Here is a 27,717-nt window from a genome sequence, read left to right as displayed (position 1 = left end):
CTGTCCAATGTGCTTACTAGAGCTCTCTGTAAGTCAAAACCCTGCTTGGTCTTATTACAGACAGGATCATCAGATGCCATGATCAGAGCTTGATTTACAAAGAAGGGTCACATGCTCTGTTTTACAGAGGAATAGTTGAGGTACCTTTCAGTTCCCAAACGGCTGAAAGTTGAGACTGGAGGCTGAGGTTCTCCCACAAGGCTTGCGTATTTCTCCTGGTTTGCCCTCAATTGGCCAATCTCTTCCCAATTTCCAGAAATCTCTCAACTGCCTGTCAGTCCACCATTGTTCATTGTGATTTTATTAGATATACACTAATTGGCATGAGGCCATCACGTTTACACCAATAAGGAAGGAAACAGATCCACTTACAGTCAAAGTAGAGGGTCTCCTATCTGCCCAGGAGACTCTCCCGGTACACAGGAAAATATTCACTTTAAGTTTTTTAAAACACAAACAAAAATGGCCCAAGAGAACTGAGTTGGGCTCATTGCCTTCCAGAAGCTATATGAAAACAGTTGGAAGGGCCCAGGTGGAAAGGTGGCCTGATTAAACCTCTACCAGCATATGCAGTGGTTTTCACACTTTTTAAGAACCGGGTCCAGTTTTAAACATATCTATCGGGACCCACCTAGCTTTATGTGACTTTAAAAAGGTGAAAGAAATAATATATTTATTTACAGTATTGACTGCTTGCCAAAAACTTGATCCATTTCTCATCATGGGGCAAATCTAATTAATAACTTTGACGGTCTTAGTTATGTGATCCAGCCTTCACCTGTTCCTACTACCTATCATTGATGGACTTGGTGGGGGGGGGAACCACACCAGAAGACGTTCAAACATTTGCCTCCCAATACTTATACAGGCTTGCAAACTGCAGGAGCTTGGCTGTTTGCAGGACAGTTAAAAACTATCTGATTTTGAAAAGCCTCAGGGCTTGAAGCAATGTTATCAGACCTTTCTATCATCTATGTTTTCACTGGCGCCAAGACCCACCAAATGGGTCCCAGTCCACAGTTTGAGAAATGCTGACATATAGGATCTTGGGAGGAGGAGGCAAAATCCCAGTCTGATGAGCTTCTAAGGGGCACATCGAAAGCTGCTGATCTTCATTTATTGTCCAAAGATTAGACTGACCTGGCCCTGGAACTAGCAGCTACAGCCTCTTGTCTCTCTGCCCTCAAGGTGCTGCAGCTGGACTTCAGCCATGTGATTGCCTCGCTGGTCTCAGTTGCACCCCCCCCCAAGTCAGATTTTTCAGAGGAATAAAATACTAAGCATTAAGTGGTAAGAGCAGTTGCAGCAGTTCTCACATTGGTGGTCACAGAGAAGGAGGCATTTATTTTTCCCAGCATGCTCTTTCCTCAAGTGCTAGAGGAAGAACAAAACACTGTTCTCTCAGTTTACTTTTGGTTTTGCCAGTGAAGGATCAAGCTTTGCTAACTTAGATCAGGCCAGGATGGTTCATTAGGATGAGGGACAAGCCTCATTGCAACACACAAGTTCTTGTGGTCTCTTACACATTCCCCATTAATGGTAATGGAACACAGAGATTCATTTCCTCCATTTCAGAACCTAAGGATGCAGCTACACTACCTTGCTAACTGGGCAAAGGAGCGCCTTTTCAGTGGCAAGTATCTTACGTTTCATGGGAGACAGCAACTGTCCACATTCTTCCCAACAGTGACCTTCCCATGGTTGTTGTCTCTTCTGAGTCCTCAGGGACAAAGAACCATCTTTTCAATTTTTATTGGCTAGGAATTCTTTTTTGTTATTGAAATGCTAAATATTTCACTCAGATAGAAAAGCAACAGCATCCGCCATTATTGCTTATGGGCCCCATTGCTGTAACATATCGTGTAGCTCCCCACATTTCCCCCTTCCTTTTTGTAAATCAACCCCTCATCTGTTGAGATATTGGGAAGGGATTCCAGCTCTGACTATAGTTATTCTGTCTGACTACAAGGGACATTGCAAGAAATAGAAAAGCAATCCAACTCAATGGCTACCTTCTATGGAGTCAGGCCATTGGTCTTCTCAGGCCGTGTGTCATCCACTGGGACTGGCAGTGGCTCCTTAGGGAATCAGGCAGGGGCCTTTCCTCTCTAAAGTGTGTTCACTACAGACTGCAGCACAATTTAGACTATAACAAGCACAATCTGCAAGAGTGACACCACCCTCACAACAGAATCTAATCTAGAGACGGGAGCAGGATCGGCGGGGCATCCACCTGACCTCCAACTGCTGCTACACCCCCTCAGCAATCTCACTTTCATTCCACAGCCATTGCTGAATCCAGCTCTGCTTCACGTAGTAGCAGTTATTGCTGCAAAGGCCCCTGCAAAAAGGAGTGGGAAGGCAAGGGGAGAAGAGGAAGTGTGAGCTATTTAGACTTGGCCACAGACGACAAGCCCACAGAACTGAGCTCACATCACGCCTGCCTGCAAGAGGAGGCAGCAGCATCTAAATTGATACTGCCATTAACAGATCATGTTTGTAGCAACCCTGATCTCCATCGCTTCAGAAATTTTGCTCAGGCGGTTCTTGTTCCACCATGACTGCTCTACAGCAAGCACGTGGCCAAATGTGAGAGGCCGAGTCATATCTTAATGTCATGTTGAAAGCTCTTGGCACTGAAACAGGAATTGAGAAAGAGGGGAGCAGAATTGAAAGGAACAGAAGCCAGACTGACTGGAAGTGGGTGCTTGCAGCTCCTGAGAGGGCTGCCTAGTGCAATAGGGAAAGCATTATCCCATTGGGGAGATGAATGGGGGACAGGGATGACCAGAGCATCCCAATTTTTACCTCAACCATCCTCCAGTACTCCCCACCCCCTTTTGACATGTACAGCTGTGGAACTATTCTGTGATCACACCATAGAAGAGCAGAACCAGATACTGGGTGTAAAAGTCAGTGTTCTGAGGATCTCAACTTTCCTTCTTGCAAAGAAGTTTCTAACCCTTAGAACTACAAAAGCAGGCTTGAAACTGTGAATGCAACAGTGCAGAGGGCAAGATTTGAGTGCCCTTCCTTCAACTAGCAAAAGCAGAAATGTGTAAATTTTACAAAAACATTTGCATCTACAGATTTGAGACCCAGAATTCAGCTTTTCTCAGCACAGACTTTTGATTTTTGCTTTGAGCACAAAGTATACACATTCTGAAGCATGTCTGAAATAGCAATGATCAGGAAGGCTAAGTCTGTATCGGTTGCAACAACAGCAGCAGCTCTTCTGGGATCTACAAAATGCGAATGGTTAATTGAACTATCCCAGTTCCAGAGGAAACTCTCAAATAACCAGCAGAAGAATTAGCTGGAGAGATGGGACACCAGTACAACGTAGGGCCCTCCTGCCCTTTCACGGTTTTGAGGCTGAAAAACACATAGTCAAGGAAGAAATGTCTTTATTTCCCATTAATACAGCAGATTTCACACAGAATCTATTTCAGCGTCCTTTTCCATGTGCAGTATTTGCACCAAAAATATATACACGTCTGTTCAAGAACCAAACCAACCCTAGAAAGTAATGGGGAGAAAGATAACCCTGAAACAGAGACCAGAAAGAAAAAGAATCCAGTCACAGCAGAACCCCACTCCAGAGAGGCCTTTCCACCTGTAGCAGCCTGGAACCATGTGTAACGGCGTACAACCTACTTGGGTAAAATGTCCTTCACCGCCACAGTCCCATCAATGAAGCTCAAGTCTACCTCCCACGGAGCAACTTGCCAAGCTGAGCCCTCACTGCCAGCCAGAGGCACTCTACTCATGACAGAAGAGTCAGTCAGTCATACAGACAGCAGACACCCTGGCCCAGTGTGTGTGGGGGGAAGAAAGGGGTAGTTACAGCAGAGACAACTGATGAGGACATACAAGGCTGCTATGCCAACACTCTTTTGTCCTTTGCGCCCCTCCCCAAGTGTTGCATTTTAGTGGACCAAGCTATTGGACTCCACAGTGCAGGGAAACGTAGCTCTCCGTCCACCATACTCAACTTGGGTTAGAACACAGCCTTTCATCTTGTGGACAAAGCCTCTTTTTGCGGGTTTCCCTCCCTGCAGGCTGCAAGAGCCCCAGTCCAACTTTTCTCTTGCATCTGCACAATAAGGCTGCAGCACTAGCCCTTCTCATATAAGGCATATTGAACTAGGCACACTACCCTGACTTCCTTCCTGCCCGCCCTCCTGGCTCAGACAGACCTTGCTCATCAGCGGCTCAGCATGCACAATGGGCATCAGCTCAAGCCCGTTTATCTAATTCTGGGGGAATAGAGGCCTCAGGAGCATAACAGACCCAGCTACCACAAGGTCTTGTTTTGCCCATGGAGCCATGAAAGGTCCAACCAGATCCCCTTACAAACATCACAGTGCTTTTTGTCCCGGCGTTAGCCACCAATCAAGCCTTGTGTTGAGGCACAGAGAAACGGAGCAAGAGGCAGCACTCCTGGTGTCATCCTAGTGACCTCAATGCCTTAGGCTTCTTTGCAAAGAGTGTGGAGTGTGAAAGCACTGAGAGGTGGGAAGGTGCAAGGTCCAAGGGGAGGAGAAAGAACTAAAGGTCCAGAGGGTCTATATCCCTGAAGTTGAGTTTCCTGGAATCAGCCTCAGATGATCATAACTACCTTTCTGTGAAGGAGAAAGGGAGAGAAAAGCAGAGCTGGGGGAGCAAGATGAGGATATGGGGCACAGGAACCAACATCAGAATAACCGAGAGAGAAACTCAGTCATCCTTGTCCTACCAAGACCGAAACGGGTTCCTTTCTCATCTGCCTGCCATCCTCCACACACAGCATCCTGTGATTTTCAGTATTCCACTCCAAGAGAAGAAGTCTGAGCACCAGCCAGACCTGGGAAGGCTCCTGTCTCGGGGGGCAGAGTCCTTAGAAGTCTGACACAGCACACTGGCTGCAGTCCTAGAGATTTCCCCAAGACTCTGGAGGGGGGAACTGGTCCACGTCTCCCATTTCGTTATAGGTTCGATCTGCCATGGTGAAAATCAGCTTGTATCGTAGTCTCACTTTCTCCTAACAGAAGGAAAGATGCACAACAGTTAGTGGTGAGGAGGAGATCAGGGCAGTGGTTGAGTTAGAGCAGTTTCCATGTCAGGTGGAAGAGAATAAGAAACAGCTTGTGAGGCACAAGCAGGAGACCCTAGCAGGGAACAGAAACCATCCACCCTACTCTCCAGAGAAGTGGTGTTACCTTCTGTGGGTTCGCAAGCAGGAGGACCTGGGTGATGGCCATGGGAGGCACAATTGGGTTGAATGCTGGAAGCTCTGTTCCGGACGGCGGTTGCAGCTTTACTTTCATCACCTGCAGAGACAAGAGGCCACTGAATCGCTTATAGTATGTGCTAAGACTATGGAGTAGATGACCTCATGTACCTGTGGGAGAGGCATCTCAACCTCTTGCTTCTTCCTCAAAGGGAAGGATTGATGTACTAATAAACTGGTGGCATTGAAACACTGATGTATGGACCAACTCTGGCTTCAGCAGCCTGCTCTAACAGTTCCCCCTACAGCCAGAATGAGACTTTTGAGTTGCATAAAGTTCTGGTTGTAGGTGCTTGCTTTTTTTTTTTTTTTTTTTGGTTTGTTTTTAAATCATGCCAATAATTGTAAGGATCCTCCTTACGAACAGTCTCTCCTTTGAAAAACAAACCAAGGGAAATGTGAAATCCGAGGTAACATTTTTCCTGATCTTTGACCATTATTTCAGGGGGCAGAACTCAAGTAATCCATGTGATCAGCACAGGGTATGCTTCACAGCTCAAATACTACTACACTGATTGGTACCCATTTATTCAGCAACGGGCAGCTAGTGGCCCTGGGTCAACATAGGAAACCATCTTATGCCATCGTACCATGTAGCCCACTGTTGTCTGCTCTGATTTGCAGTCGTTCTTCAAGATCTCAAGCAGATGTTTTTCCTATTCCTACTAACCAGATATTTTTTTGTTAGAGATGCTGGGAACTAAACCTGGGGCCTTTGGCATGCAAATCATGCATTCCAGGCCTGGATTATGGCTCTCCCCACCATGCCACTCCCCAAAAACTGCAAAAGGACTACATGAAGGAAGGGAGCAGATGCTGTGTGGTCAAGGGACACTGGCAGGGATATTTGTGGGAAGGAAAGCTGAATGGCCATCTCCCTCCACCAACCCAACGCAAACCCTGAGCAAAAATCTAATTTATGAGGCAATATTTTGTCAGAGCAAAAGACACTGGGAACCAAGATAAGCAAGGGGTGGGGTGGGTGAGTGAGTGAGTGAGCGGAGGAAGCGATTACTCTGCTTTGTCCCACCATGAAGATATTACCTTGGGAACGGCTGACTGAAAGACAATGTTTCTAATGGGCAGTGGGGCTGTGCTGAGCATGGAGATCACCACCACCAACACGTCAGGCCGGTCGGGCAGAGAGTCCTTGGCAAAGTGGAAGAGGACACGGAAGCCATGTTGGTCGTACACAGTCACTGGGAGGATGCTGCCTGGAGTGATACCAGAAGGAGCACAAAACACAAGAGAGAGGAACTCATTCCATGAAGACAATCAAGGACTTGCTTGCTAAATGCAAACATGTTGTGCATTCTATCACATCTCAAGATTTCCAACTGTGGTAGGACATGGTAGTCTTTCAGGCACGCATTCCTCCCCCACTGGTCCACCACAGAGATCAGAAGAACTAAAAGGACACTGAGTCTAACACCATACTGTGATGGGGGACCATCAGTTTACTAATGTTGCCCCATCCCAGACCCAATTTTCCGAAGTTCTACCCATGCATGCCACAACCAGAGAGAAAATGCTTGTGGACTAACCGAGCCAAAGTCACAGGCTGCAAGACAAGATTCACCTCTCCTCAAACTCACTTGGTTTGATAGATTCCAGAGGCACAGTGACGTTTGTCAGTGAGATTTCCTGGAGGGCTGCAGGCATAGGGAGACCTGCCGGGGAAACAGCGGCTCCTGTAGGTGTTGGGGGCCCTCGAGGGACCACAGCGGGTGCTGGCTGCTCTGAGCGTGCAGGAGGGTTTGAAGAGAGGCCTGGAAAGATGGGTGGGGTGCTGTTGGTGCTCACAGAGGGGCTGGAGACACTCTTGTTTTGGAGGTCACGCAATGTTAACCGAGGTGGTGGCTGCTTCTCCCTACAAGACAGGCAAGAGACACAGGCTATCAAGACAAGGGGCAGATGACTCACCTCCACCCCACCCAGAAGCTATTCCCTCCTTGGAGCCACTCCCTACCCTTCCCCATCTTGCTTCCTACCATCTGACTTGCTGAGACCCTGGAGGAAGAGACTGTTGCAACAGAGTCTTGCCTAGCAGGTCCAAGTCATCCAGGCCACTAGTGGCAGTCGGAGGTGTTGGGGCAGATGGTCCAGCATCAGCTTTCCCCACTGGGGTAGGAGGGATTGAGGGGACACTGACTTCCAGGGTGTCAGATGACTGAATGAAAACAGAAGAAAGAAGAATGGTGTGAAGAAGGGTAACTCAGTGAGCTAAAGAAATTCCCCTAGCAAGGACAGCAATGACGTACATTGAACACGGTAAAACCCAAGGCCATTTCACATAGCTAATTGCGCTGACTATTCATTTTTCAGATGTATTGAACTGAAGAAAACTGAATTTGAAACCTGAAGCCCCTTCCCCTAGGTTCAGAGCCATTCACTGAGCACATCTGATCCCTCAAAAATAACGACATACACCTTACAGATGTGTCCTAAAATAAGTCCATGAATTTTTACATAGCAAAAAGCATGCAAAGCATGAGGCCAGCATTGACAGTGCAACACAAGGCACAATGTGGATGTAAGATTGCTCTCAAGATGCACTGTAACTTTTTTTTTTTTAATCCAAAACTTTTCCTGAACTACTGGCTTTGGCAAGCGCAAACCTAGAAGACAGTCCACACAAACCACTCAAAGGAGTCAGTGATCAGACAAACAAAGGGCCCTATCTCTTCTCCAAGTGGCAATTCCCTGTTGGCCTACAAGACTTGAAGAAAGATACTCTCCATGTTTGGCAAGGGCTTCAGTCTTGTCTAGACATTGGCAACCAAGACTCTGCATAGTTACAAACATTGTGAGGATAGCACCAGCAAGCCCCACCTCCACCATACACTGTATTTGTCTGAACAAACAAGTACAATACTAGGGGAGAAAGCCTTTGGGGGATCTCTCTCCAAGTACAATGTTAGTTTATGCCACAAATGCTGTAAGCATAATGGGTGGGGAGCAGGCTACAGAGCATGTTGATGGAAAGGACTTGCTGATGTCCTCTCAAGAATGCTTGTAATCATGGAGAGTCTCCACTGTCATGACCAACTGTACAAGGATTTTCTACGACACCTATAGACAAAGACGGAACCTGACGGTGCTTGGGTCCTACATTTTCTACTCCAAGAAGACAGGGTCTTTCCTTTCTCTCACTGGGAGAAACTCTAGTCCGGCTAAGGTTCCATTACTTCCCCCTTCCCCCTAACTGATCCACCATCCTGGAGCTCAAGATGTTGAGGACCCCCTCACAGGTTACAGATTTCTTTTACAGAAATCACATATGTGTAGAAACTGCATGCAATCCCCCACAGAGGCTAGCACATTGGATGATTATGTATGTGCGCATACACGTGTATGTTTTATTCCATGTACAAGAGCTGGAGAAATGCAGCCAAACACAACTTGCCAGAGCATGAATATGGAGCAAGATAAACACACAGTCACCAGTTGTGATAACTGACACAAAGGTTTTCTAGGAAAACGTTAATATAGCAGAAAACGAGCGGGGGGGGGGTGCTACCACCAGTAGACCCTCCTTTCTCCTGGCAGTCTTGAAGTGCCTACAGCCTCAGCTTAAGCATTTCCTGGTCCGTAAGAGTTTAGACTCTTCCACAACCAAAAGCATCCTCACAGTTGCCCATAGCCGAGTCCTTTACCTGGAAACTGTTCCAGCCGCTATTGTCTGCACCTTGGGCTGATGGAGTTGCTGGGTCATTAAGCCCTGGAGAAGGAAACAGATTTGAGAAAAAGAGTCTCCATGATTCCAGGCAGGAGTAACCCAAACAGCTCTTGATCAAGATAGACACAAATAGGGTACTTCCACTTACAAGTTGGCAAAGTTGCCAATGTTCTCTCCTACCAGGTTTCTTCCCCTTTATTGTAATGGATATGGCTATCAGGATCCAGTTTTCCATCTTGCTAATGTGCTGGATCCATGGTTAGATCCATGGGTTCGTGCAATGGAAACTTATGCACGCTCAGGCCTGGGGCAGATCAGAACTGAGCCACAGCAGTGGAGTGAGCCTACAATTCCCACAAGCATATATTCCAGACTATATAAATTTGGCATGGAGAGTCACCAGCACAGACACACATGTCAATTTTCTCATATAAATATGATTGATGACTCAGCTTCAGAGGGTCTTGGATGAAACAGATTATCTTGATTCATTCCCATCAGGGATTTGCACTAAAAGGTGCTGGTTGTTACCTTTAAAGCTCCGTATATCTTAATGACCACTTGCTGCCCACTAACCCCACCCTTTCAGATTTTCTGAAGATACCTTGCTCCATGTGCTATCATTGTGGCTAGTGTGGATGTGGGGACAGGATCTTCTCTGCACTGGACCCAGGCTTTGGAACTTCTTCCCACTAGAAATCTGGAATACCTTTTCAACTTAAGGTGGCTTTAAAAACTCACCTATTTCATTATGCTTTCAGAACTGAACTGGTAAATTATCATTTGTCCACTGTTTTTTTTACATGTTTGGTGCTGCTCTTAAGTCTCTTACACTGATTTTGAAAACAATTACTAGGTTGGTTTACTAAACTTTGCCAGGTTATAATTTGTGTTTTAACATACGTGTATTTTCAAGCCTTTGTAAATCACCTTGGAGCTACACAAAAGGTGGCAAATTAAAAAATATGTACAGTTACATGGTTCGGCATCTGTGGGGGATCAGTTCCTAGAACCCCTGTGGATGCCGAAACCCACAGATAATCAAATCCATAGGTCCTCATGCTTCAGACCCTCTGAATGCAACCAGAGCTGTGCTCTAGAAATGATTGTTTTTGGTTTTCTGGTGCCCTTAGAAAGCAGAGCTCCAGTCACGTTCAGAGGGTCCAGGTGTGACAAGTTCAAAACTCGCGGTTAGTTAAAACTATGGGTCCTGATTCCACGTATAGACCAGTACGGACGGACAGAGTGAGTGAGTGTAAAATCCATCCATTTAATGCTCTTGAACTCCTTAATCCAGGGGTGCCCAAACCCCGGCCCTGGGGCCACTTGCGGCCCTCGAGGCCTCTCAATGCAGCCCTCAGGGAGCCCCCAGTCTCCAATGAGCCTCTGGCCCTCTGGAGACTTGTTGGAGCCCACACTGGCCCAACGCAACTGCTGTCAGCGTGAGGGCAACTGTTTAACCTCTCACATGAGCTGTGGATGAGGGCTCCTTCCACTGCTTGTTGTTTCACATCTGTGATGCAGTGGTGGCAGAAAAGGAAAGGCCAGCCTTGCTTTTTGCAAGGCCTTTTATAGGCCTTGAGCTATTGAAAGACCTTCATTCATTCATATAAATTCATCTTTAATATATTGATTTATGTAAACTTATGTCAATTTATTCAAATTTTAACTGTAAATTAATTCTTTTTTTCCCCCCCGGCCCCAACACAGTGTCAGAGAGATGATGTGGTCCTCCTGCCAAAAACTTTGGACACCCCTGCCTTAATCAATCTTACACAACAATGCTTAATACATGTTTTATCTGCACTGAATGATTGTGTGTGTAGGTCTCAAGTCCAAAGACAATACTTAGTAGCTGGAACAGAATTATCTCAGTGCTGTGACAGAAAACATCAGCTAAATTGATTTTTACTCAACAGTTCAACGAGTTAGAGAAACACACCTGCACTTGGCCAGAGTCTACATTGTTTCACTACTTTAACTTAACTAGAACTGCAAAATCCAGCAGTGCACCATGACAATGGAATGGAATCTCACAGAAACTTGCAGACTATCCCGTTAACTAGAAGTTCTTTTTACAGGAATCACCACCATTTGGAGCCCCTTTCTTGGACATAGAAATTATCATTCAAACATAGGATATCCAACTATGTGAAGTACTGACATGCAAGTCTGATCAACCAACTGGTGAAGGCCTACTGCTTTGTGGTACAGCACATGTTTTGCATGCAGAAAAGCACCAAGTTCAATCCCTGGAATCTCCAGCAAATAGTCAGGAAGCAGGCGATGGAAAAGGCCTCTGCCTGAGATCAGCCTTGCCTCTTAGCTGAGCAGCTGCACACCTGGACTTGAGTCCCCGTGCAGCTTCCCTGTAAAAATTACAGGGAACATTGCCTGAGATGCTGGAGAGTGCCTGTCAAAGGAGGCAATATCATGAAAAACAGACCAATGGTCTGATGCGGCATAAGGCGGCTTCACAGGGAATTCCCAAATGGTTTCAAAACTGTGCAGATCCAGCTTGAATGTTATAAAGTCACACAATACATTTTTCCTGCTTGATGTTCTCCTGCACTTCAAATACTCAGAATCTCCGGACTCACCTAAGGACATGAGTTCATCATCCAACAGAGAGACAGAGCTGGTTTGCTCTGGTACAGGGGCTACTGAGCCGTCAACCGAGAAAGTTGGTAAGGTTGGGTAGGTAGGGCCTGTGGTTGGCAAGTCCAGTCCTGACAGATCCAGAAGTGCTGAAGTGCTGCCTATGGGAAAAAACACAGCCTATAGCAAAGAAGAATTCTGAGGAAGGAAAGCCTGCCACAGCAGTCACTTTTTTATGCTTGTTCCATAACCACCACCCCCCAAATTTCCCATTAGTGATTCACTAAACCAGCCCAAAATCTTCAGACTGCAGAGCCACAAGAGAGCAAACAGGGCTCACTCACTCATTCTTTTAAATGGGCAAGCAATTCCTTTTCCGTAGTTATCTTGCCTTCAGCTTTCCAAATGGGTAAGGAACCAGTACACCGCCCCCTTGGGTCAGCCCCTACTTTCCAGCTTCCTCACCTTGAAGGGGACCACCCACAGTCTCGCCATTGATCTCCTCCCCTTTCACAAGCTGCTTGTACAGGTTGATCACTTGCGTTAGGTTGTCATTGGCTTGCAAGATTTCCGCTGTCACAAAAAGGGGACAAAGGTAATGAAATTTACAAAGATACCCTTAACTTACATACTTGTCACTGAAATTGTTGAATCATCATATATGAAGCTGCCTACAACAGTCAGAACCTTGGTCCTCTTGTCTGCACTGACTGGTTGTTAGCTCTCCAGGGTTTTAGGCTCAGGGATCTTTGCAACTCTACCTGGAGATGCCAGAGAGTTAACCTGGGACTTTCTGTATGCAAGGCATGGATTGTACCACTGAGTTAGAGCCCCATCCCCTATCCTATCATGAAACTTGGAATTTCTTGTCAAGGATTGGCCGGTGAAAATAGAAAAGCCTAAGAGAGCCAGGCCAGTGCACAGGTGGAATGACTATACAGAACATCCTGGGAGCAGTCCTGCTTTACAACAAGCTTCACCCATCCCTGGAAATACATCTGAACTGCAGACAGAAGTAAGATGTTTAGCACAGGCTATGGGGGAGGGAGAAGAGAGCAGGACTGACAATGTATAGGAAATGGAAGGAACATGAAGAACCTTTGCGCCTTAAGGCAAGAGTACTCACATATTAACTCTGGTAATCATAATTACAGAGCCCCACAAAGCCATGTGGTGGAGCAAATGGTCTCTTTAGATGGCATCAGTAAGCTTTCTAAAATAGCTGTGTGCACATTCCACCAGACTGACAGTCTTGTGGTGGATGGCTATTTACCTAGTGCTTCATCATTGTCCTCTGTGTCACTGGCAAGCCGGAAAAGCATGGGTCGCATGTGCTCACAGCGCTGGTATAACTCCTATGGCAGAAAGGGATTCAGTATTACTTTTGCAGATGATAGGGATAGAAAACTATTACTAATAATCCAGTCTGAAAATAGTCAGCTATTTGATATACTACATATATTTTGGAGCGGTTTTGTTTGACTGATTCAGTTTAGGATGGAAGCCAGTTTGAAATTATTAAAAGAAAAACAGTGGTGGAAGAGAACAAGGTGGGTAACAAAGGTACTCAGAAGGTACTCAGTACACACAGCTAAGGCAGATATTTTTGGTCAAAATCTTACTTGTCCTTGGACACAGTCAGCGAACTAAGGCAATTGGTTACTTTTCAGTCTCAGTTTCCCATTTGTAAAATGTGAACAATAACTGCACGAGTACTTGTACACTTTTCTTTCAGAAACAGCTTATCAGTAACCCCTAATTTTGCTCATGTGATCTACTCCTGAATGTAAGACATTAATGGTGTTCTCAAAATTTCTCAGAGAGAACTATGAAGCTCCCCCTTGCTGATTTTTTAAGTAGTCCAAGACTTTAACACTGATATTTAGAAAGTGAAGCCTTTTCTACTCCTTACCTCCAAATCAGGAAAAATGTCACTTGCTAAAATTTAGTGTTATGGGCTGGCCCAGGTTTCAAAATGTAGCAACACTAGATGAAAAACACACACACACACACACACACACAAACACGTACACGTGTTAAGCTGTCTTGAAAAGGGTTGCTCTAGCTCCACCCTGTGGCTAAGCAGACAAATGACCTAATCTCTTTCTGTTATGGTCTATAAGTTCCGTTCTCAAGTGGTTCGCAAACTCTGAGGGAGCTTTACTCCTTCAGTCTTTGTGCGGGAGGGGCTAGGGCAGCGACATGATCCCCAGGATCACGTCTGTATGGAGGGGCGAGGGGGGCGCTTTTCACTCACGTTCTGTAGACTGGGCTGCAGGGAGCCCTGCACAGCTCTCCGCAGTGCTCCCCATGACTTGGAAAGTTCGGAAACAGCAGGAGCCAAGCACCTCCTGCAAAATGGAAGTGCTTTGCGCCTGCTTTTTCTGAACGTTCCAAGCCTTGGGGAGCACTGCAGAGGGCTGCACAGGGCTCCCTGCACTTCCTGCAGCCCTGCCTACATAATGTGAGTGAAAGGCACCCCCCCCCCAATATGGATGTGATCCTGGGGATCACTTCCCTGCCTCTTCCCTTCCCCCGCCCCTTAAGGGACAGGGAACCTTTACATGAACTGGTGGGTTTGAGAACCACTGGTTATCGTACAATACAGATCAGGAGAACCAGTAAACAGGCACTGGAGCTTCCAACCTTAGCTTAGTAGTAGGGCTGCTGTAGTGCTAGAAACCATTCAAGTGGTGATAATCCAAAGTAAACAAGACTAAACATGCTGTGCACATCGCTCAACATTAATGTATTTGCATAGTGACATCCCAACGTTTGTGAGAATTATCTGTGCTCTGACATGAGACCAGATCACAGATGTCATCGTTTCTTCAGCTGTCATCGACTTAATTGCTCTGAACTTACAGAGAGGCAGGGCAGCCTTCAACTAGGCAGATGTGCACTAGGGGAAAATGTGAGCAGTTTGTTAAACATGCAGTACTATCTTCTGCATTTACGAAGAAGCAAATGCTTTTAATGAGGTTTACTTTCAGAAGAGTGTACACAGGAAGGCAGCCTAAATCATATGTTATCCACATGACAAGCACATTCAAGTGACACTTCAGGAAAGCACATCAGATGAGCAATTCCAGCCTTTAAAAGAAATGGATTAACAACACTTGCTGGCAATGATACGTTTGTGACAAATAATGCCATTCAAATCCTTCACTGAGACCTGCCATGGTTACTATACAACTCTACAACCAGAGAAGGCCCTTCTCACCTTCATGAGGTCTTCACTGCTCTCTGTCGCCTCTCCCTTGCTGTAACTGGTCACCATCTCCGTCAGCAACTTCACATTGTTGTTCACCTCCTCAATGGTGTTCACCCTTTTGGAGATCTTCTCCATTCGCTTTTGGTCCTGGAAGAAGAGCAATGGTGAGAGCAGACTGTTTTTCCTCCTTATCCTCTGGAGACTGGGGTGGCTGAAATAGGTAAACAAAAAGGTCCCATGTTCTTGAATGGCACCTGGAGGGGCCCTTGTATTGATAGCCAGTTGGAAGCCATCCACCATTACACCATCTTGATGACACTATAAGTAGCCCTGGACACTGGGGAATGTAGCCCAGTTACATCTAGAGGACTACTAAACTTTCCCTCCCAGCCAGTTTAATGGCAAGTTTTATTTCTAAAATTCAGGAACACCCCCACCATACAACAGGATACAGCCTCCCTCCCACAGGAGCCATTTACATCCTCCATTGACTTTGTAGTTTCTTTTCAACAGTGCGAGTGCAGAGCTTAGACAGGTCCAAATCCCTGCTTAACACATAACACACCCTCAATCTAAAGTACCTCACAAGGTACAAGGTGTTGCAAGGAACACACACCACTCCAAAGAACTCAGATTGAGGGTGCTTTCTTCTAAAGAAGAAAAGCAATAGCATACAAAGGCTGCAAACCTCAGGGACAGATGGAGGTGCAATTGCTTCTTAAGATGAAAACTCACCTCTTGAACCATCTCCTTGATTAGTTTGTTTGCCGCTCGGAGGTCCTCAGGGTGAGAACTTTTCAGCAGGCGAGCCAGCATCTGCGAAAGCACAGAGCCAAGGGAAGCAGACCTGAGAGGGCAGAGGCTGCTTTGGAAGGATACTTTATAGTGGAAGCAACTGTCTGAGAATGGCATAGTGAACATACACCACCTTCAATTCATATATCTTGTCAGAGACCAAAGATCAACCAGGAGATATTATTGGAGACTGGATGGGAACAAGTCTGATTCAATTTGCTCCTCCCCTAGAGTACAGTCTACATAGCTTGTGACCCACCAAATCTAATAGCCATCTATTGAGCAGGAACTTCAAATGCCTGAAGGGAGTATAGAGGAGTAGTCTGGAACTGTCCCAGGGCACTTGGTCCCTACAGAGGCAAACAAGTTGCAGCTGACAGAGGACTGAGCAAGTATACCTACAAATATTTGAAAACTCAAAAGAGATTTTAAATGTACAGGTTGAGCCTCATTATCTGTGTGGGTTCTGTTCCAAGCACTCACATGGATGGCAAAAAATGCAGTATAGCAAAACAATTAAAAAAACAAAGTTTCTTTGCTCTGGTGATTTAAAAACAGCCTTGCTGACCTTTGTTAAGAGTCATTAAGAAGACAATCCATCAATTAGTCGTCCTCCAAGCACTTACAAAGGCGCTTCACTCAGCCCCTCCCTTCACCAATGCAAAGTGATCACCTTTCTTTCAAGTGCTCAGGGGGAGGGGAGGGGTCCGCTGGAGAGAGAAGGATTGATGGATTGTCAGCCAGCTGCCCTCTCTCTCTCTCTCTCATTAAGGAGGCTATTGTTAAAGGACTGTTCAGTTTTTTAAACTGATTTTAAAGGGATGCATTTTTCCCCTTCTCCAGGGATGAGCACATTCCTTCTCATTTGCAGGGGCCATTCGTGTTGAGTCAAATCCATGTATAAAAAAATCTGTGTATAAATAGGCTGGACCTGTACTTAATTTCAACTCCTCAAACCACAACCCCTTTAACTACAACAGTCAGTCAGTCAAAAGTGCACGTACTAAACATCTGTGATGTCAGCTAAACAAAGGCAAAGTGTAGATTAAAGACACCACAAACACATTTTTCCTCAAATTGCTGCATTAAAGTTAAACAGTAGGTTTAAACCATTTTAATTGCTGCCCAGATTAGCTCATGTAACACTTATACTGCTCATGTTAATTTGCAGAGGAGCTGAACATTTGCAAGCAGCTCTGGCTTTACCAACATTATAGATTATTGAGGGAATAACAAACAACATCTGGTGCATAATACACCAGAGTTAACAATACTGGAAAGAAAATTGTTTGGATTATAGATATGGCAAAACCTGGGTATGCGCAAATTGAGGACAATGAAAAAGACAAATACAAAGATCTTCAAATTGAGGTGGAGCAACTCTGGCAAAAAATGGCAAAGATTATGCTGATAGTAGTGGGTACTTTAGATGCCATATTAAAAAAACTTGGAAAAGCACCTGTGTAATTTAGGTGTAAATGAAGGTATCATATAAGAGCTGCAAAAAGCAGCTCTACTTGAAGCTGTTCACATTTTAAGCAAATATCTCTGAATATCCTAGGTCCTTGGGAAGGAAAGACTTGGTATTTAGAAAAAACCAGTCACAATCAGGCGGGCTATGACTAACCAAAATAAAATCAAATAATAATAATCCCCATGAACCAGGAAAAACACCAATGGCAGGCCAGGAAATGATGAGTTTGGCAGGGGGAGATCTGAGTGGATACCCCTGTTGATAGGGGCTTATAATGCACATTAGGATACTATGGGCATCTCCATCTCTCAGCCTCAGGATATGATAGCAGCATAACTTCCAGGTTGGTTGCCAAGAACAAGATAGAGTGTAAAGCACTTTGTATATTAAAAAGGTGCTGAGTGATTTATGGGGACCTTTTAATTGAGGACCATATTTTTGGGAGGTGTTGTGAGAATCTGTGAAGCTGATTAGCATAACTAAAGTACTAGACATGTTGAAAGAATAGAGGTCAGTGACTTTTGGCAAAGGTTAAATGATCTGCAACTATTACTTCATCATCAAGGCATCTTAATATCTCTGCTTTCTATGAATTGGGATTGGAAGGCAAGAGTTAACTCACTCCATAATTGTCTCTAATTCTTCCTCATGTGGTGAGGCTAATGGCATCAAATGTCAGCAACATGATATTAAACTAGATGGGCCATTAGTCAGGTCGTGTAGCCCTATTCCAAACCTTGCGATTCAAACTAGTGTCCATGGACATCAACAGGAATTGATAAGGTTGTACTTCCATCTCCCCGCTCCCTGCCTTCCCCAAGTGATGAACTTCCATGAGACAGTCAAAGACTTCAGTCTTGGATGATCAAACACAAAGAAAAATGAGAAAGACCTTGAAAGATTTGGCCACTTGATGAGTCCTTACCTTGGACTTCTCTTCATCATCAAAGATGGCATTCTTTGGCCTGGGAGGAGGCACTGGGAAGGGTGCATCATCTGGCAATTTGGGGTCACACTTAACAATCCCTGCAAGGAAAGAAAAGGTTTTACCAACTTTCAGGCTTCTCTCTCAAGGTTGTCCCTCTCATCAAGGATGGAACTGGGCTAAAGAGAGGACAGTTCTATTACCTTCATCTGAACAACCAGGAATATTAGCGCAATGTTAGTTACCTCTTTCCCAAAGACTTGTTATGGTAATCTCTGGTGGCACCAGAGTTGTATATTTCTTGCCTTTTTTTTTAACCTGAAGGTAAAACACATTCTCTTTACAGTGCAGATTCTTAGACTATCCAGAACGGTTAACTCTTCCCTTTCCCAAACCTCGGCTAGCTATGCTAACTTTTTACCAAAGTCTAGTAAGGCAGAATTTAAAACAGCAGAAACTAGTTGCAGACTCCTAACAAGCATGAAGATCTGCAAGAGAAAACATTCAGGAAGCAAAATGACCAGGAAACCCCATTAACAAACAAAAAGACAAACATCTGCCTAGCCTTCACTGACTGGCAGAAGGTAGGAGATTGTTACTAGACAGATGGTGTGTAGACTTATTAGGCTTGCCCAGGGGGCCTCTCCAAGCAGTTTGTCGAATCTCGCTCCAACAGTCTCCCACCCCTTCTCTGCTGCTCACAGCAGGTGCAGGTGCTTCAGTCGCCATGGATTTTTAGGCTATTGCACATGCATGCACAGGGCCATGACAACATGATCTGGCATTAGATTCATATGTCTGAATCATCACCACTCCTGCCTAGAGGTACAGTGCGCCCATTGTTCCGCAACCATAGTCCTATTTGATGCTTTATCTGCCATGTCTAAAATATACAGTGCCAGCATTGTACAGTCCATGATAAAAGGGCCAAACTGTTAACTTGGCTAGCAGGATTCTTCTGCATCATTACAGACAAAGCCAAGCCAAGGATTCACCTTGTTTCTTCAACATCTGATAGGCCTCGGTAATTTTCACTTCATGGGGCAGCCCCAACGTCCAGCTATACATCAGTTCCAAGATCTTGGATTTCACTTTCTCTGGAGTCCTGGTTCCTAGATACTGAGGAGAGACAGAAAGCTCCTTCGATTCCAGACATTTAACTTTGTTTTAAAAATATATGCCAGGATATAAATTGAATGCCCCAAGGAGACACATGAGCTCTCCCCAGGAATGTATGGAATAACTCAGCAGCTCCCCAAACATGTAAAAGACTGCGTTGGCAAACAAGAGCAGTCTCTTACACAATCTTTTTACTATTTACCGCAATCTTGCAGAAGTGCTGTATATGCAATGGTGCAGTGAACATGGAAGTCTGAGCATGCTAGAAGCCTCCTGTATGCTTCATGGCATGCACTGAGCCTTGAGTAATCTACTTCTAGGCCACTCCTATTATTAAGCCAACATCCTTCCCTAAGCTGCTGTCTGCTGCTCACTCTATTCCAAGCCACTGAGGCCCACAAAGCCAATAGCCTCTGCCTTTAGGACTCACCTTTGGCGACACCACCTTGATGAGCTCATTAAGGAAGCGGAATTTCCCCACCTCATCATGGAAACGCTTGCCACAGTTTTTCATACAGGCCTCCAGCACCTGCACGTTCGAGAGAGAAAAGATTGTGCACGCATTGCGAGCTCACATTACTGCATGCCCCACTTCAAAGTGCAACAGAATTTAAAAAGGCTCTTCAGGAGAGTAGGCATGCAGAATCCTGCAGAGCATTCATTTCAGAACTTATTAACCCATTTCTGCCCAGCCCACAGACCTACACATTTGATCCCTGTTGCATATGTGCAACATATGCACATATGTTGGGGAAAAATGTCTTAAGCAGATTTCTCCCTACTCAAGGGAACTATATGAATCATGCCCCATGGTGGAAAAAAGCACAGACTAAAATCAACAATCACAGGGGAGAACTGACAGCAGATATCACCTTTGCCCTCTGGATTCCCAAGTACATAGTAGCAGGCCCCATATTGCTTGTTTGCTGTAATAGAAGGCCAATTCTTCTTCTGTTTTCATTTGTATGTATCCTACTCACACAGTAAACCTACCCACAGAACTGCTATTAATAGAGTCCTACAGAGGCTTATTTTAGGTTCCCATATGGTCTCTTGCTTGAATAACCTTCCCTTTCTCAAGATTGGAAATAACCAGAGGTAATCTCATCTGGACTGAATACAGCAGTAGGTTCAACTTTTGGGAGTTCAGGGTGGGAAGACTATCCCTCAGGTTGGGGGGAGGGGAAATATGGTTGCATATCCTTGCACAGACATATAAAAAAGGACACCTCTGGATATTGATGTAAGTGTGTGCACACAGACAAGCCCCTCTATGAAGCCTGTATTAGAAGTGGCACATCCTCGCATGCTACAAACACAATGTCTGCTCCTTCCAGGAACTCAGTTATTCCTTACACCTCCTTTCCTGTGTGCAGAGGTGAAGACAATCCATTAGGGACACCGAATGCTGCCTTGTACTATTCTTATTAGACACCTGATCCAAAGTCCCCAGTGTCACAAGAGTCAGTCAGAGGAGAATTCTGTCCTTTTTTCAAGTTGCTGTATAGACCATGTTTACTCTTGCTGATTGTGAAGGTGAACATGGATTCAAACAAGAAAGTCTTGCTCAGAGTCCTCTCAATCTGTGGGACAAGAGCATAACTCCCTCACCCTGCATGTGGGGGAAGACACAGGAAGGTAACCAGGTCTTTTATTTGTGCCTCTGCCACTTTGGAACATACTATATAGGAAGAACTATCTGAACCCTCTCGCTTTAAGAAAACACTGCAAGACATTTTTATTTATATTGGTCTGTAGTAATCTTTTACAAGTGTGTTAGGCAGATGTATAGGTAAGTATCCCACATTGTCTGCTAATTTTATCTTGGATTGACATGTCACTTCATGTATAACACGCGGACTATGCTGAAAAACAGCATAAATATTCTTAACAATACATAATTGCTTTTGCAGGTGTTAGCCATTTAGAGCAGGGGTGTTAAACTCATTTCATACAGTGGGCCAAATAGCAGTCATGATGCCTTCTGAGGCCCGGAAGTGGTGTCATTAGGCAAGAAGTGATGTCATTAAACTGGTCATAACCAAAAGTATGCATCACTTTTTCTCACTTAGGAACTCAATAGTTCAGGGGTGCCCAAACCTTGGCCTTGGGGCCACTTGCGGCCCTCGAGGCCTCTCAATGCGGCCCTCAGGGAGCTCCCAGTCTCCAATGAGCCTCTGGCCCTCCGGTGATTTGTTGGAGCCCACACTGGCCCGATGCAACTGCTCTTAGCCTGAGGGCAACTATTTGACCTCTCGCATGAGCTGTGGGATGAGGGCTCCCTCCACTGCTTGCTGTTTCACATCTGTGATGCAGTAGCGGCAGCAAAGGAAAGGCCAGCCTTGCTTTGTGCAAGGCCTTTTATAGGCCTTGAGCTATTGCAAGACCTTCATCCATTCATATAAGTTCATCTTTAACATATTCATTTATGTAAACGAATGTAAATTTATTCAAATTTGAAATGTAAATTAATTCTTTTTTTTTCCTGGCCCCTGTATCAGAGAGACGATGTGGCCCTCCTGCCAAAAACTTTGGGCACCCCTGCATTAGTTGCAAATGACAGAAGAGAAAATATACCAATCTTGATCATCTTTCAAGATATGGAAGAGCACAATTTTCAAGTGGGCTGCCCTTTCAGCAGTAACACCTCAGCACTGCTCAGCAGCTGAGAGCCTAAGGGTCAAATTAAAAGCTTCCGTGGGCCGCATCCCAGGCCTTATGTTTGACATCCCTAATCTAGAGCAATCTTTAGAGCAGGTGAAGTATAAACTCACAATACCATAGCCATAATCTGCAATTTTAATCAAAAAGTCAATTTTTTGGCCCTCATAGTATGAAGATTTAGAAAACATAGTTTTTGCAACTTTTCTGAAAGGCTCAGAGATCTGAAAGAAAAACAAAAGCCTGTGTTCTCAACTCCTATTATTTCAACGAGGCATCCGATGATTTTGGAGAGGTAGCATAAGCAGTTCGAGGGCTGCTACAATCATTGGTCTTGTGATAGTAATAAACTTCTGTATATGGCTTTTCTAAGCGTGCAAAGTGCTTCATGATAATATGTTCTTACAACAACCTTGCAAGTATTATCCCCATTTTACAGCTGGAAAACTGAGGCTGAGAGGGACTGGCTTGCCTAAGACCATCTACTGAATTTATAACAAAGGCAAGACTCAAACTGAGGGAATGCCAATTCTTTGCAGTGTCTCTTACAGAGCAACCTTCTACATGTTTACTCAGAAGTTAGTCTCCCTTTGTTCAGTGGGTCTTACTCCCAAGAGTGTACTGGATTGCAACTTTAGTTCCTATGCTACACCAGCTCTTATATCAGCACTAACAAAATAATTTACTGAAAATGAAGCATAAAAGACAGGGTGACTCATGTGGCATCACAAAAACTTAAGCAATGTGCCTCTTGTCAGTAACTTAATTTTAAAGGATTCATGGTGTAAAACACAGGAAAAGCCTTCCTAGAATGTCACAAGTGAAAAAAATTTCACTGACTGACAAAACAGAGTCACATTAGTTTATGAAACATATTTTAGGAAAGAGTCTCTCACTTTATCAGGGTTAGAGAATGTTTTCTGAACAAATGGAAAGTGGTGGGTAGAAATAAATTATGCTAGAAAGATACACATTTTGGGGGGGTTCTCAGGAAACGGTTTTTGCATCATGCTCCAGGACTCATTAATCTGAAGGTTAGAAACATGTATTCATTGACTACATTTGCCAAAGCACTTATATGAGCTGCAGCAGTAGTAATAATAAATAATAATAAAACTTTATTTTTATCCCGCCCTTCTCCCAAAAAGGGACCCAGGGACCTAGTAGGAGCTAGAAGAACCCACTTCTCTTAACATAAGACTTGGTTTACTTGTTTTAGCAGTCATGGATTACTTTAACACATCTTTCTTAGAATCGTGCATGGATAATCCTGCATAAGGACAAGAGGTTTGACTAAGTGATTATGTAAGTTAACTGTAATGGTAACAGTTGGATTTAACAAGTTGTCAACTCTTCCTCTGAGTTAACACCCCCCCCCCCCAATTCTCTGAAGAGTTGCCAAAGCAAACTTCCAGAGACACTGCAACTCTCTGCAGTCTATACTGCAGAGTGTCAAACATAAGGCCCATGGGCTAAATGCAACCCCTGGAAGCAATTTATCTGGTCCCCAACAACCTGTTATAACTGGAATGACCCAGCTGGAAAATGGGGATCTCTCATATCTCTGAAAACATGAACAGAATTTTCACATTTTATCTTAGACATTTGCAGCTAATAAGATTCAATGCAAGAACAAGATGCTTATTTCTGGCCATCATCTGTTTAATGATGTCACTTTCTGCTTTTAATGATGTCACTTCTGGCCCTCAGAAGGCACCATGAATGCTAACTTTGGCCCTCTGTATGAATCGAGTGACATCTCTCTTCTGAAATACTGAGAATCCAATGGAAATGAAATCAGTCCTCTTTCAAAAATGCCTTGTAACAGATCAGACCATCAGTCCAGTCCAGTACACTTCCTGGCAGCAACTCTTTAGGGATCTTTTCTAGTTCTACCTGAAAATGCCAGGGACTGAATCTGGGACCTTGTACATGTACAACACGCACTTTCCCATTGAGCTATGGCCTTATCATCCTTTCCCATCTCTGAGACTGTACCAATTGCTGCCAGTCTCAGAAGAGAATGCTATACATGCTTCATGGATTGTCTAGGGGTCTCCAAACATTTTGGCCAGAGGGCCACATCAAATATCTGGCGAGGCGTAGAGGGTCAGAAAAAAAATTTAAATATAAAATTTAAATAAATAAATTAGAGATGGAACTTAGATGAGTGAATAAATGAATGAATGGGCTCATTCATTCAACCTCTCTGGCCCTCAGAACACCCTCCAGACACAATCAGAGCACAGTTCTGGTCATGTTCAGTTGAGTGGGCCAGATGCTTTCAGGGGACAAGAGGTTGGCCACGGGCTGGAAAGAGGTTCGCTGCGGGTTGCATCTGGCCCCCGGGCCGTAGTTTGGAGACCCCTGGTCTAAACTAACCCAACCTAAGCCTTCCACAGTAAAAAGCTATGACATTGCAAAGTTAGACATCCACACAAAAACACTGTTACTAACCCCCCCCCCCAATCTTCAGTCAAATCAGTAGAAACAGGCTCATGAGTTCTTACCGTGAGAGCCTGGGTGGCTTCCCATTCTTGTGGAGACTGGATCTTGTGAGCTAGGAGCCGAGTGGCAAGTGGTGGGCTGAAATGAAGGAATGGTTATTGAAGAACCTGCTGCCATGACAAATGTCTCGCGGTGAAAATAATATTGTTCTGAAGGCTTTGTTATACCCAAGGGAAATAAACTTGCCTCTGCTACACATTGTCTCAGATCCTTCCTCTTGCTGGCACACTCAAGTCTCCACCCTTCCTCTCCCTCTGCAAAAATCTGGTCGGCTCCTAAGTTTTACAAAAGTGTTTTCACTCCCCTGCTTTAAGATCTTTGTCTCATTTGTCTTTGCAACAAACCTATGATCAAGAGCGAGTGGTTCTCATGGTCACTTTGCAAGTGGAGAACTGAAATTGAGAGACAGTAGTGTTTTTCAGACAGTTGTCCATATGCAGGGGGGAAGGGACACCTGCAGTCTTAATAATCCTGAAAGACCACACTGGGAAACCTGGCTCAACAATGACAAAGAGAAGAAACCACCTTTTTATTTCATGAAACACCCACTATTATAGCCAGTTTCCTTCCCAGATGACTGGACCTTACAGACTGGATGTAAATTCACCCTACACAAGACATTTGCATTCCCACTTCTCCTGCTGCACTTTTTGTAGACTGGATTTTGTGCATGCCCACCCACTTAAAATCTTGTTTCAGCAGACATCCAATTTCTCTCTCTCACTCACACACAGACCTATCATAGGAACTCTCTTGTTCAAAGCTCCACCCCCATCAAAAAGTTATCCATATGCTCAGGGACATATGATTAATATTATTTTATGAAAAAAAGCAAACTCCAAAGCCTAACACAAGGCAAAACTCTCTCATTCCCAGGAAACAAACATGTACATGAACAGCAGCCCTGTGACTGCTACAAATGGAGGTACAAATGGAAGGAAAACATTCACAGGAACCAGAACAAGGGTGCCACTGCTCCTGTTGATTGTGCAACCCCCTTACAAGCCTCCATTTCAAGCAATGATTTGACTCGGCTCTGCCTACTGCTTGGGGTGACACCCACAGAGAAAATGCTATAGCCTAGTTACATTTGTTCCGAAAAAAGGTCAAGCATACAAACCCTTCAAGTTCCTTGTTGAGCTGGTCACAGAAGGCATTGATGCTATCCCATTCCAGGTCTTTATTCAGAGGGTTTGTTGCTTTGTCTGGATAAAGAGAGAAAATAAAGGCTTCCATCAAGAAGAGATCTTACTAGCAACAAGGACTACAGAGCAATGTAATACCTCATCAAGCTTGTCAGAGGGTTCTTTGTCATGAGAAGCCCGCAACATGGGAAGTGAAAGCTCTTTTCTGCATAGATACCACCACACATAACGGAAAAAAGCAAATATTTGGAGGGGCCACCGCTCAGTGGCAGAGCATACATTTGGACACAGAATGTCTTAGAATGACCGTCAGCTTCTCTGTTTAAGATATATTTCAGGGAGCAGGGTTGAGAAAGATTGCCTGAGTTACTGCCAGTCAGGGTAGCCAGTACTGGGCAACAGTCAGGAGTCTGACTTACTTTATGCTTGGAATTTGGGAACTGGAACATGAAGCAATAGGAAATTCAACAGTCAGACTCCTGAGACATTGGGAAGATGTCATATACATTTCCCCCAGCCCGTGCTTTAGCTTTTTTACTTCTAAAAAGTGCTCTTGAAAAAGCCCAGGAACATTCAGAAGTAGGAGCCAACTTATTAGTCTGATCTACCAACAGCAAACTAGTTGGGACACCATGTCCCATCTTAAAACTTGAATCAGGGCAGTGGGGAGAATAAGAAACACAAAGAACACCTGCCTGAAGAGATACTAAAAGGGCAACAAGGTAATCTGGAACACATACATAGCAAGGAGTCTTGCAGCACCTTAAAAACCCACAAATATATGGTGACATGTGCATTCTGACAAGGTCAATGTTTTCAGGCTTCTTCCAGCAGCTGGTCACACAGAGCTGGAGATGTACACCTTGTGTCATCCCATCCCTACTTACTCAGGAATGCCAACTCATGAAATCCATCAAGGTCTACTTCTGAATAAGCACAAATGGATGGGGATGGGCTGCAGCCACACTAGCAGTCGTGAGGATCAAGCCAGTGTGAGCTGGCGGAGTGTGGTATAATGAAGTGGCATAGTCAGAGAGAGGCAAAGTACTAAGTCCTGCAGGGAGCCTTAGTGCAACATGAGAGTGGCCCAGGTATACGCTCCTGGGGCCCGATCCTGAGCATGAATGATCCTGGGGCCCGATTCAGAGCCTCATGGCAGCGTGCAAGGGTTCCATCCCCCTCCCCTTTGGAGCCACTCCATGCAGGGGAGCAACGCAGAGAGGTGCGCTCCTGGGGCCCAAACCTGCGGACGCATGCTCCTGGGGCCCGGCTGAGCCTCGCCACAGCATGCAAGGGGTCCCCCTCCCCTTCGGAGCCACTCCAAGCTGGAGGGCAAAACGGAGGGGTGCGTTCTTGGGGCCAAATCCCGAGCACACCGCTTCAGTGCCCTGCCCGGAGTGGCTCAGAAGGGGGGCCCCTTGCACGCTGCGGGAAGCCTCAGAGTCGGTCCCCAGGAGAGCACACCCGGAATGGACCCAGGGGACCCCTGCGAGGCCTGGTGCTTTGTCCCCCTCCGGCTACGCCACTGGCTGGACGGCTGGGGAGGGAGGCGAGGACAGCGCCGGGGGCGGGCGAGGGCTGTCAGCGTCCCAGGAAGCCTCCGCTCTGCCGCAGCTCCCCGGCCACCGCCAGGGCCGGCCAAGGGCAGCCTCCGCGCCCGCGTCACTCACTGATCCTCGACTCCAGGCTCTCCGCCTCCAAGCCGGGCTCCATCTCCTCGGGCCCGACCGCCTCCCCGGCCGGCGGTGAGAGGAAGGCGCTCGAAGGAACCGTCCGAGAGAGGCGTTCTGGAAACCATAGAGTCGCGGCTGCTAGAGCGCCCTGGGGAGCGGTGCAAAACTTCTCTGCCAACTTCCCCCTCCGAACCACCGAGATACCACCATCTTGCCCAGAGCGTCGACCGGAGGCGCGTGACGTGCCCCTCCCCCGGGGGAGTGATTTGACCAATCGCCACACTACAGACCGTATGGCTTGAGTTAAGGCAACTTTGAGGGTAATGACGTCACCACCGGAAACCGGAAGCCCGCCTCAAGCCCGGAATAGTGTTTTATCTCTGGGGTCGAAAGCTTGACTCTAAGGGTAGAGTGTCTCAAAGGGCTCCGCTATCATTAAGGCGGAAGTCCGCCACAAGCTGGAAGAGTGCTTTATCTCTGGGACCGAAGAGTTGATGGTCTATCATAGAGGAAAGCGTGACGTTAAGGGCAGAGCGTCTCAAAGGACTTTGTCTTTATTACGTCAAAAAAGGATGGCGGCCTTTTATTGGCGGCTGGCGAGGAAGCCCATTTCCGGTGAGGGACGCGGAGCAACTTCCGTTTGGGACGCCGTGG

The 27,717-nt window shown here is 45.5% G+C and overlaps 1 protein-coding gene across 1 annotated transcript; it reads right to left on the bottom strand.

Annotated features, from left to right (window-relative positions):
- Nucleotides 1-3,390: 3,390 nt before the first annotated feature.
- On the bottom strand, nucleotides 3,391-27,280 carry GGA1 (golgi associated, gamma adaptin ear containing, ARF binding protein 1). The gene is made up of 17 exons (XM_066633211.1): nucleotides 27,061-27,280; nucleotides 25,366-25,450; nucleotides 24,248-24,323; nucleotides 19,507-19,605; nucleotides 18,953-19,076; nucleotides 17,958-18,058; nucleotides 15,499-15,579; nucleotides 14,773-14,910; nucleotides 12,823-12,904; nucleotides 12,015-12,122; nucleotides 11,552-11,710; nucleotides 8,929-8,993; nucleotides 7,264-7,442; nucleotides 6,868-7,142; nucleotides 6,317-6,486; nucleotides 5,202-5,312; nucleotides 3,391-5,023 (listed from the first exon to the last, which is right to left on the bottom strand). Exons 1-17 carry the CDS (start codon nucleotides 27,101-27,103, stop codon nucleotides 4,913-4,915), a joined length of 2,007 nt encoding a protein of 668 aa, XP_066489308.1. The 5' UTR covers nucleotides 27,104-27,280; the 3' UTR covers nucleotides 3,391-4,912.
- Nucleotides 27,281-27,717: the final 437 nt, after the last annotated feature.

The sequence above is a fragment of the Tiliqua scincoides genome, chromosome 7, assembly GCF_035046505.1.
Source record: "Tiliqua scincoides isolate rTilSci1 chromosome 7, rTilSci1.hap2, whole genome shotgun sequence".
NCBI classification, from domain to species: Eukaryota; Metazoa; Chordata; class Lepidosauria; order Squamata; family Scincidae; genus Tiliqua; species Tiliqua scincoides.
Note: the sequence above shows the minus strand (reverse complement) of the source record. Positions and strands in the feature narration are given on the sequence as shown.